Source organism: Macrobrachium rosenbergii, chromosome 6 (genome assembly GCF_040412425.1).
Source record: "Macrobrachium rosenbergii isolate ZJJX-2024 chromosome 6, ASM4041242v1, whole genome shotgun sequence".
NCBI classification, from domain to species: Eukaryota; Metazoa; Arthropoda; class Malacostraca; order Decapoda; family Palaemonidae; genus Macrobrachium; species Macrobrachium rosenbergii.
In genome coordinates, this window is record NC_089746.1 from 39,586,965 (window position 1) to 39,600,225 (window position 13,261).

General features: G+C 32.0%; 1 protein-coding gene across 1 annotated transcript in view; it reads left to right on the forward strand.

The window, feature by feature from the left end:
* Positions 1-13,261, forward strand: part of LOC136839459 (post-GPI attachment to proteins factor 2-like) — a 331,890-nt gene that overhangs the window by 259,039 nt on the left and 59,590 nt on the right. The window contains exon 2 of the mRNA XM_067105518.1: positions 6,883-7,147. Within this exon, the coding sequence (XP_066961619.1) occupies positions 6,883-7,147 (265 nt within the window). The remainder of the gene's footprint in view (positions 1-6,882; positions 7,148-13,261) is intronic.

Sequence of the window (13,261 nt, forward strand, 5' to 3'; positions counted from 1 at the left end):
TTTTCCCCTTAGATCATGATGAAACCTCTACCCGAACATGCACGTTCACATTAAGTATTTTTTTATTTCATTAAATTCTTTACAATTATTGGTGTTACTATCTTTAATTTTCTTTCAAAACTATGTTAAATTCATCCTCTGATTTTCATAAAATGGAAGATTGAGATTTTTATAATGATGTTTTATCACGCCGCAGTCTTGCACCAAATAATTACAGCTTGGGTATTACTCATTCATGTTTCTAAACTTATGCAATATTTTTTGCTGTATTTTTTGTTTTGATATTTGTATAATAGAGAGGGGTGGCGAGCCATGATTGCCGACGTCCTTGTTGATATGGCACCTGGATGATGATTTGTATAATTCATTTTCGGTATTCTAGAAAATTATGGAAACTTTTTTTACAAATAGTGGCAGATTGCACATTTTAGCACTTATTTCCCACAGTTCCGCGATTTTTGCTTTTTAAAAGTCTATATTAGTTTTAATATTTTTATGTTCTCGAAAATTCTGCCCCGCTGTAGAGAAAAGCTAGTGATGCTTACTTTTTTTTATTTTATTATTATTCCTTCGCACAATTATTTCGTAAAACGTAAAAGTAATTTATTTACTTTTTACTTTTCTATAGATATTTACATTATTTTGCATATGGCACCTGGATGATGATTTGTATAAAAAGTATTCTAGAAAATTGAAACTTTTTACAAATTACAGATTTTTTATTTTATTAGTTATTTTTGCGTTTTTATGAAAAGTCTATATAGTTTTAATATTTTTATGTTCTCGAAAATTCTGCCCCGCTGTAGAGAAAAGCTAGTGATGCGTACTTTTTTTATATTTTCTTATTATTTTATTATCTAAGTAATTTATTTACTTTTTACTTTTCTATAGATATTTACATTATTTTGCATAGATTTTCATTACACGTTTGAACATCTAATTTCATACTGTAAGTATGCGATGTACAGCATATTTTTTTTTTTTCTTTTTTTTTATTTAGACGAAGTTTTAATTTTGTCTTGACTTGACTGCAGGTCTGTAGATAACTCTACGGTGTCTGCTATGAAGATTTAACTAACAAAATTCCATGCTTAGCCTACGTGAATGATATCAATTTGCTACTAATTGCTAAAAATTATTATTTTTATTATTGTATAAATTAATGTATTTTAACAAAATTTAAAATGCTCTTGGATAATTTCCTTTAATATTTCTAAATTACTTGTAATTTATTCATTTGTCTAGTTGTGCTGAAAACGCTTTCTGGAAAGTGCAAGTGAAAGGCTCAATAGAGAGTACAAAAGTAAGTTATTTCTTATCAGCAGAAAATTAAATTTTTTGAATTCTTCCATCCGTTAATATTCTCTCTCTCTCTCTCTCTCTCTCTCTCTCTCTCTCTCTCTCTCTCTCTCTCTCTCTCTCTCTCTCAGTCCCGATTAAGATCTCTATAAAACATAAGTGTTGAAATACAAAACATTGCGTGTTTTAAACTATTTTTTAATGAGAAAAAATTTGCATGATTTTATATTAATTTTTATTTCCTAAATGTCACTTACTTGGGGCCACAGTTGCTCACGACACCCTTCTGCTATGGCCTCCCAAGTACTTATCACCAAATGCTCTTGGACATCCATTGGCTCTGCCGCACTGCAGAGAATGGTGGGAAGACGGTCAGAGACGACGTACTTTAAACGGTGTACTTTTGAGAACTCGAATTTGACCCGCGGCATTCTCCAAGGAAAATTCAGACACAACGGTAATTAAGAGTAAAAAAGATTAAATAAAAACTTGTTTTAAAGTTTAGTGATAATTACCATTTTTATTGTTTAATTTCTTTCCGACATTAATTGTTAGCCTGTTTTAAACACATCATTCCCTCCAAAAATTACAAATGGAACAATCTAACTCAGTCGTGTCTTCTTGTTCTTTCATTCTATTATTCGCCTTTCTGGTTATCTAAGGACCAAGATGGTGCATATTCTTCTTGAAGCATCCCGGCCTCAAAAGGTTAATATTTATTCTTCTATATCGTTTTTATTTCTTGTCCATCAGAACTATAAAAATCCATTATTTCTAATATAGTCTTCTTTGTCATGAGCGAAAAGAAATACATATATCCGAAATGCTGATCATTTCAATTAAAGGGCAAGTTATTCAGTCCAATGGATTTCCGGTCTGACCAGCCCTATACATATAAATAATACAACGTAACAAAATTTTCCCTGATTTTCTGAGCTAAGAAACTACAGTCAGCCACCAGCCAATTCCAGTAAATGTCGCTTCTCACTTTTATTATCCAGAATATGTGACGCGTTTTGAATATTATGTAACTGGCTATCCATAACCCATAGGGTATGTTTCCTTGATCTGTGGCTGGAACGTTAAGTCCCTTAACAAAGAGATTTGGTACCGCCATATGTCTTATATGACGGGTAATTCTTGCCAGACCTCTTCATCCATCATTTTCAGTATTTCCTTAGGGAATGTACAAGAGGGTATGGCTTGTACGTCCCTCTTTTTACTTTTATTGGTTCTGTACTTTAGGTCGGAAGTTTATTGTGTTCTTACCATTATGCTTTCTAGACGAACAAGCCTTTATTCTAGATATAAGGCAATTATTATTATTATTATTATTATTATTATTATTATTATTATTATTATTATTATTATCGCTGCTGCTGCTGTTGTTGTTGTTGTTTTTGTTGTTGTTTGTGGTTGTGGTGGTGGCGTTGTTCAGTATAACAAGTTATGTTTCATATTAAACAGGTGCAAAGGGTCCAGCAAACAAAATATTCTGACAGGTTTCAAAGCCACGTGTACTTACGGAACTGTAACTTTACTATGAATGATACTCTCTCTCTCTCTCTCTCTCTCTCTCTATATATATATATATATATATATATATATATATATATATATATATATATATATAGATATATATATATATATATATATATATATATATATATATATATATATATATATATATATATATATATATATATATATATATATATAAGCAGTTCACTGTTTAAACGAATAATTACATTATTCCCTAATTCAGTGCCACAATCCTGTACTACTTGCTAGTTAAATTTAATTACGTAACATAGAAAAAATATCTGTAATAATAACTGCAATATAATCTTAATGCTGCAAAAAATCCTTTCTTGTCATAATAGTTCTGAATGTATTTTGTCGCAGCTCTGATTGATGGTGGTAACGGTGGTATCTCGTCTAAAATTTAAAAAATCTGTAAAAAAAAAGACACTGATTTCAAAGATGTCGCCTTCATCTACAGTATAATGGCACGGCCAAGATAATAGAAGTTATGCCCCTCCAAAGAAGCTTCTCCCGTTGATAAATAATTTTTGCTAATTTCTCTTCAAATCTTATTGAACAAGCTCCTATAGTTCTTTTATATTATTTTGCACCGTTTGCATCTATATTTTTACACAGACAAATATACATACCTACAGTATGCATATATATATATATATATATATATATATATATATATATATATATTATATATATATATATATATATATATATATATATATATATATATGTATATATATATATATATATATATATATATATATATATATATACACATACATATATATATGTATATATATGTATGTATATATATATATACACACATATATATATGTGTATATATTATACACACATATATATATATATATATATATATATATATATATATATATATATATATATATATATATATATATATATATATATATAGTATATATATATATATATATATATATATACAATAAAATGTTAAATAAAATTGTGTGTATTTAAGTATATTTTCTTTAAAAGTACGAAACATGAATAAGAATGAATATTTTTCTTACCATGGTGTACAGTCAATTAATTATAATTCATTTTCTTGCCTGTTTGTCAGTGTATATCCCTCCCGTAGTCACGCAGATCGAAGGAAATCTGATGATTTCGCATAATTTAACATATTTTCTTTTCCGGACCGTTTGAGGATCAGCAGACTTGAGATTATTAATGTACTCGAATTCTTGCATATTTTCCCTTCCGGGCCACTCGACGAGAAGGAAAAATAAATGGAGTAAGTTTACGGCGTCTTTGCCCCCGTCTTCACCATCTCGATTTCAGATGACGTATTAGAAGCCGTAAGTTTAATTACAGCCATTTAAATGCATTGCCGAGGGCCATTCTCCCACTCTCCCTATCGAAACTTTATTCTATCTCCTGAATGATTCACCTCACGAATTTCGAATTGCTCTCGACTTGCCAAAGTTGGGGCTGGCCTCGTGTTATTGGCTCCAAACTTCATTCTTTTTTCGGCCAGAAACGGCATTAACCATCCCCAAGTTAAATGTAATGGATTTAATAAGTCTTGCGCTTTCCAGCGACCCGACGATTGAATATATTGACAGTGGGTTCGCAGGATTGAATGATTATTGTTTATATAAATGTGTGTATATATATACATACATATATATATATATATATATATATATATATATATATATATATATATATAATATATATATATATATATATATATATATATATATATATATATATATATATATATATATATATGTATATTTTTTATATATTTATATGTGTATATATATGTTTGTATATATATATATATATATATATATATATATATATATATATATATATATATATATATATATATATATATATATATATATATACTGTATATACACATATATATATATCATGTCTTTCTTTTGTTCTTTTGGAAGGTTGGTCCAATACAGTGTCTTACTTTGTGAATTTTAATGTATCTTGATTGTAAAAATTGCATAATTCTAAGTTTGTCTATAAAAGTTATATTTGAGTTTTAAGTAATCGTGTGTTGTTCTTATCACTTTTAGAGCTATTGAAAATGGAATTATTCAAACATTTCGAAACGGCAGGTATAAATATGAGCAATAGAGGCGAGTCCTAATTGTCCGTCATCATAATTGTTATATATAATATATATATATATATATATATATATATATATATATATATATATATATATATATATATATATATATATATATATGTGTGTGCGTTTGTGTCGTTAGTCCCAAAAACTTATACATGATATGAGCAGTTGAAATCCACTGTAGTTCATCTTTCACTCGTTGTGCTTTTAATCTGGTGTTCCCACAAACTTCCAAATAATCTCTGAAATTGTAGATGATGAAGCTCACTTGTGTTTTTATTAAATATTATAGAGCTTATTACAAACTATCGTACTTCCGACTGCACTAAATTTTCCATCAACTTAAATACTAACATTTATACTGTATAGCTCTTCCCAACAGCTTCCCCAGCTCTTTGCAAGACCATATTCCGACCCTATCATTCTCTGATCATGAAAGGAATTCAGGTTTCCTTTAATGCAGAGAGCTATATCCTTGGCAGTAACGTTGGCTCGCTGCCATTTCATTTAATATTCTCTTTCTTCCTTTATGAAGGTAATACTATGGGTGGTCTATTCCCTTTTTAGTCTCGTGTAAGAATCTCTGATGTGATATTTTTTAAATGGAATATATTTTTGATATGGAATGTAAGAACAATAGCCCTCATTCATTACTACTCCTCTGCCGTTGTTACTTAGCAGGATGTGTATTTTTTTTTCTTGTGTCTCCAGATTCTTTAATTTCTCCCATATTAAAAGAACAGGTGTTTATAGACTTGAAAAAGTAAGATTGTTAATCTTTCCTTTTTTTTTTTTTTTGACATGTGAAAACTGACTTCTAAGTTGTACTCATGAAACTCAAGGGACGAACACAACTTGTACAACGCATGTATGTACGTATATTGTTTTATTGTCATGAATATCAAATGTTTATGTTTTGACTGTCTTATGGAAATTTAGCGTGGGTCAGACACTGACAATGAACATCAAACTAATTTTATATTGTACTAAGCTCAAATTTGGATTAGATCAGCCATTGTCCTGAAGAGTTTATATTATTTAATACCACAGTAGAATTAAGAGCTCTTGTCGTTCTTATGGTTAAGAAAGCCAAAATCTGAAAGTATTTCACTTTTATTCTCGCCTTTGTCTAGGAGAGAGATGAAGACCAGAACTTTGATAACTTCAACCATTGTAGTCTTGCATTTGTAATAAGTCCCTCTTGAATAACTTACCGGTTCTTCTCCATAGGAAATGAACGTAGTAAATATCTTAAACGGCGGAAAGTAGCATTCAGAAGCAAATCATGGCCAAAGAAGCGAAGTTAATATTCAACTGCCAGCCTTTAATTCCCGCAACTGTTGTAAGGAAGAATCACGGCCGGAATATGAACTGGACCGAAAGCTTGTATATTTTTTCTCGATGACTTTCTGAGTTGCTTTTGTTATCAGCAGTTGATTAACTTTCTTGACGTCATTATCAAAAACAATTCGTTATTGTAACTGTAACAGCAACAGTGTCCTCTTGTCTTTTCAGTTTCTTCACACTTTGTGGGTACGCTTGTCACTGCAAAGCCTAAGATCAAAATGGAAAGTAACAGGCGTATCCAAAAAAAAGTGAGGAAATCGAGAAACTAAGAGGACTTTGTGGTTATTACAAATACGCATGTATCTGATAGAAAAAAAAGTGGCCAGTAGGTTCCACATATACTATACGTTATTATTTGCACCCTGATCTGATATGTAGAACTTGTGTTTGTCCTTCAAACTGACTTAATTCTGCTTTTATCTCCACAGGTGTACAAGCTTTTTTATTTGCTTTTGCACAGTCGATATCAAACACCACTCTTTATTATTTGCATCCATATCTGAAATTCAAAACTTATGTCTGTATTCTAAACTGACTTTATTCTGCTTTTCTCTCCCCAGGTGTACAACTTCCTGCCAAGCATCAGCGCGGTGACAGGCGTCTCTCCGCAGCGCTACCTGTGGCGTGTGGCTGTGGCCCTCCACATATCCCCCCGCCTCCTAGTGGCGTGGGTGGGACGGGCGTACTACACGGGCCTCGCCCCTCATGTGCCAGCCGCGAGGCGCCCAGCCTACCTCACCCTCGTCACCGCCGCCTTCTACCTCAACCTAACGGAGCTTGCAACGCTCTGCGGGGTCACCTATATCTCCAACAAGGAAAATTATCGTGAGTTTTTAATCGAATGATTTTTCTTTCCATCATTTCCTCACTTTTAAGATTTCAGACGTGCAGCTTGACACTGAAATGGGGCTCTTGGTGTTGCTAATAGCTGTTGAGCATCACTAACAAGGAAAATAATAGTTAGTTTTTCCCTCGTGATTTCTTTTTCTCGCGATTATCCTGTGTGCTCACTATAACACTTAAGCAGCTTGTTATTTATATCATTTTTTTATGTCTTTCACTTCAGGTTCTTCGATTTTATAAGTTTAACATACGAAAAGTTTGGAACGGAAATGAACCTGTTCATCAGCTGTAGAGTATCTTTCAATAGAAAAGACATGATCAGGATTTTTACAAATCACTGGATGACTCTGAGCAAAATGATTGAAATCGGCTTTGATTCCTTCGCTAGACACTTTTACAGTACATTTGTGAATGAATGACTTCTTCGGTGTAGCAAAATAAAACTTACAGATTTCTGACGGCACATTTCAGTATTATTGATGGATTGTTTGAGCTCATATATATATATATATATATATATATATATATATATATATATATATATATATATATATATATATATATATATATATATATATATATTTATATATGTGTGTGTCTGTGCATGGGCTTGTTTGTGAGCGTATGCGTATGTGTGTATGTCTGTTACTCGTATATATAAATTATTATCATTGCATTGCATATTCTTATAAACCTGATATTAGGATTCTGAAGCCGATTCAACACTAGATCATTAATGAAAGTCTGGAAGTGGTGTCACAGAATTCCAAATATAATAGTTGTTCAAATGTGCTTTTTGGTCTTTCACCATTCCCCGAGGTTTTGTAAAAGTCCAGGTATCCTTTATAATCGGTGCCGTGCGCAAAAATGTTACTCAGCCATTTGTTTACAAGTCGATCTTTATCGACACGTCCCTCGAGTCGACGTCAGAGGCTTTCAAAGGGCAATAAATGGATGTTGATCTTTGTCTTTAACCTAAACCAAATAAATCAATGATTTTCAAGATGATTTAACATCGAAATCTTTGCTTTAAATCTCTTTCCAAAGCCGCCATATTCTCGCAGATGATTTAAATCATGAACCATCCCACCACGAATTGAAAATTATATTCTATTGGTATGAGATTTTACTTCAGTAACCTTGGAAAAGTATTTGGGTACAGAATAGCGACTGAAGTATTTTTGCCGTTCCTGTGGCTTCGCTTATTTATGATACCTTGTAATATATATATATATATATATATATATATATATATATATATATATATATATATATATATATATATATATATATATATATATATATATATATATATATATATATATATATATATATATGTGTGTGTGTGTGTGTGTGTGTGTGTGTGTGTGCATATAGATATGTACGTAAGTATGTATGAACAACCTGTGTTTATTTTTATTTATATAGATATGTGTGTAAATCAAATGATAACAGAAGCAAGTTAACTAATGTTCTTTTGAATTACTTTCATAGATTGACAATTTATTGTGGATGCAGTTTTCATTTTTGCAGCAAAAGCTTTATAATAATCGTACGATTGATCTTGGGTACGTTTTGCATACAATTTCAGTCACTGAATAATTATCGTTATCGTGATATATTCATGCCCATGGAAAATTCGTGCCTATAGTAACGACAAAAGTTGAAATGTCATAGATTATTAAAATGTGAAATTGTTTATCTGATTTATGCTGCGGGATAGGGATACAGAAATAAGACTTGTAATATCTTTCGCTGTAATAAATTAAGGTTCATAGAAGACTCACCTTCTGGAGGCAACTCTTCAGCAATGGAACGTGGACTTAGGAGGTATTACCTAAATATGAATTCTCAGCTGCTTTTAGTTTTCTGTAAAAGAAAACTATTGCGCCAGCTTTGTCTGTCCGTCCGCACTTTTTCTGTCCGCACTTTTTCTGTCCGCCCTCAGATCTTAAAAACCACTGAGGCTAGAGGGCTGCAAATTGGTATGTTGATCATCCGCCCTCCAATCATCAAACATACCAAATTGCAGCCCTCTAGCGTCTGTAGTTTTTATTTTATTTAAGGTTAAAGTTAGCCATAATCCTGCTTCTGGCAACGAGATAGGACAGGCCACCACTGGGCCGTGGTTAAAGTTTCGTAGGCTGCGGCTCATACAGCGTTATACCTAGACCACCGAAAGATAGATCTATTTTCGGTGGCCTTCAGTATGCGCCGTAGCGGCTGTACAGAAAACTTGATTGCGCCGAAGACACTTAGGCGCATTTTTTACTTATTTTGTATAGTGTTTAACTGAAAACCTTTGAATTTCATGAATAAAAATTATCTCTTAGGCCAATGAGTTCAGCGATAACCCACCCCCTTTCCAACCCTCTCCCCCTTCAGCATTACGTAAAAATACACGCGTGGACATGTAAATAATGCATACCTTTATGCATAGCCTCGCTATTTTCCATGATTTCACAAAGGACGAGATAGCGTGAGATATCTATATTACCTTGCCCTGAGGGCATTCAGTAGCAGCTGCTTCATAAATATTGGCCCTGGAAGTGCGGGACAGGCCTTAGAATAAAGAACATGGGTCTCGACAGTAAGAGATTTGCATACTGACCGCCATCCCCTCTGTAAGAAATATGCTTATGTTTGTCTTCGCCAGATGTCTCCGCACGTAGATGAGTTGCCCGATACCACTGGAAGTATTCGCCTTTTCCACAAAGGAATAATAATACGTGAATTATGAATGGCAGTAATGACTTCCTAATGTGTTGAGTTCTTCACAATTTTTTAATACATTTTACAGGTGAGTTAACGGTAACCACCGTGCGTGGGATCGAATCCCACCGGGGCAATGAAAAGCTTCTTCATTTATGTCCCCTGCGGATTCAAGGTTTTCAGTTAAAAAAAAAAAAAGCAAGTTTACCAAACGTGTGAGGAAATCAAATAGTTAAGAGGTCATTGTGGCAATCGGTAATACATATATGTGATAAATGATAAGTAGATTATGATAAGATTACGTAGAAAGTAACTGTTGTCGTTTCATGATAAAAGTACTAAAATAGTAATGGATTAGTGTGTTTTCCTTTGAATCATAGTATTTTATTGAAGACCGAGAAAATTATAGAAAAATATATATATTAAAAAGCATTAGGCAATAAGAAATATAAGGGACATTCAAGTCCTACGGAGTTAGTTAAGCTTTTAGATGTATACGTACGTCTGCATATACAAAATACCATTCAAATACCACCCAGTCTCGAACGGAAAAAACGCTTTTAGTCAAAGAGATAACCTTTCAAGCATTATTGTTTAATAACGTATTACCTGCTTCCTTGAACACCCGTATTCATTTCCTTTCCTTTCAAGTAGATGCTATTTTCTCCTACTTACTCTTCGATGGCTTATTCGTTAGATTATTATATTTTACGAGATGATTTTTTTTTTAAGAAAAAATCTTCGTCTATTCAACAGAAGGCCCAACCTTCCAAATACCTGCAATTGGCTGTAGATCAACAACCACCGCCTAGTAACTCTAATTACTGGATATTTTGAGGCAGTTTTTACCCTGTTATCGCCGCCCCCCCCCTGACTACTATACATTATCATGCTCGCATGGTACCAATTATGTTGCCAGGAAATTACGAAATCAAGTTATTCGGAAGGAAATTAGTTTCCTTTGTTTTACTTTGTCCCCCCTAATAAGGATGAGAAAGAGATAATACCCTAAATGGACACTAATTCAATAGTCTTTCAATTTAAATACATAATGAGTCCCCTTATCACAATTCCCTCTCCTTCCTAAAAATTAGGTCGTCAGTTGTACAAAAGGTTTCTCTGCCTACCTACTCCGCTCTGGGATTTTTTCTGTTTTAGACAAAATTTCTTTGATTTTCTGTGAAACATCGTGGTCATAATTGCAGGAAACGTTGCACTACTTTAAGGAAATGTAGATTAGGCTCTGTTTTTTCCAGTTTGTGAGTTCAGTGACTTACAGAATAGGAAGCTTCTTACCTTGCATAATCATAAATTAAGAACAGAAATATTTCGGTCGTCGGGTGATTCTCTTCTTAAACTTAATCACAGGAGTAGAAATCAACAAATGTCAGACTTGAAATTTCAGCTGCATTCTTTCAACATGACCACACCATCTACCACTTCTGTGCATCTCTCAATCTTTCCACACTTCAGTTCTTGTTATAGCATATAGACATCCAAGCAATTCAACCCAACATCAAAATTTAACTTCCATAAACATTCTATTCAAATTCAACATTTAAATTTCATTTCCATACAGGGTAGTTTGTTCAACAATCCATCATACATTCTCGCCTTAGCCTCCATTCTTCCATCGTTAATATTAACACTTATTCCTCCATCGGTTTTCCATTGAACCTCATAACCTTACTCCTCTCCAGATTCATTTTCATCTCTCTCCACTTGCGAACATTTGTAAACTCTCACTAGTCACAGCAGTTTCTCTGTACTATCCTTAATCAGTGGTGTACACTATACAACATTCCACTCTCCATACATGACCCATTTTCTCGTCTCATTTTTGCACCCACATCTAATTAATTCTCTGATATCTACACCACTACATGATATACTATATATATATATATATATATATATATATATATATATATATATATATATATATATATATATAGAAAATATATATAGGCCCATAAAACACTATTTAAACAAGTGTTTGAAATATATGGTTTCAACGTTTAAATAGTGTTTTATGGGCCTTCTTATTTTCTCATATTACACTGTAGTATTACAGGAAAAGACATTCATATATATATATATATATATATATATATATTATATATAGCTGTTTGTGATGTGTTTGTGTGTGTTTATATACATAATTGTGTGTGTTTGCAGATATAATTTTCTGTTGAAAGCAAAGTGCTTCTAGTTACTGTATTCTTATTTCCTTATCCTATAAGGAATAGATTTCAATCCTGGGACGGTAGCGCTCTCTTGTAATAAGTTCAATTAGGCATAATTTATTCCCAATGTAAAATGAGTACGGTATCACTGGATTTATTATTGAAGATTATGAAAAGGTCACGGGTGAATTAGTAACAATTATATTTATTCGTATCTGACTATCTATCCATATATATATATATACAGTATATATGTTGTTAGTTCTTCAATTTTTATTGAACTTTTTTATGGGATGTTGATAAGCGAAGTAATGCAAACCGTAATAATCCCAGTAATTAAATAAATGAATAGACCTCTCTCTCTCTCTCTCTCTATCTCTCTCTCTCTATATATATATATATATATATATATATATATATATATACATATATTTATGTATGTCTATACACATATATGTGTTTATATATATATACATATACATACATATGTATGTATCATATATATATATATATATATATATATATATATATATATATATATATATATATATATATATATATAATATATATAATACATACACATATATATGTGTATAGAAATACATAAATATATAAATATATATATATATATATATATATATATATATATATATATATATATAGGTCTATTCATTTATTTAATTACTGGGATTATTACGGTTTGCATTACTTCGCTTATCAACGTCCCTTAAAAAAAGAGTTCAATAAAAATGAAAGAACTAACAACACCAGCCTGTCGTTTCTACAAAAATGAGGGAACCCTTTCTGTATCTCGATCCCCTTAATAGTATGTAGGGGCCGTGCCGTGTAGAGACAGCACCGTCCATCTTAATCGATCTGTCCCATGTGTGTGTGTGTGTGTGTGTGTGTGTCGAGGGATGGCCGAGGAAATCGGATTGAAGGGAGAGCGCTTCTACGGTTGGCCGGCTTACTTTAGACAAGAAGAAAAGGACTGCGTGTTTTTTAACTGTTGGGTTACAGTCTTGTATCTTCTGAAATAGTATTCTTTTAACGTGCTTATTGTAACATCAGATGAGTTGATTCATATATTTATACACACTCACACTACGCACGCGCACGCACACACTATATATATATATATATATATATATATATATATATATATATATATATATATATATATATATATATATATATA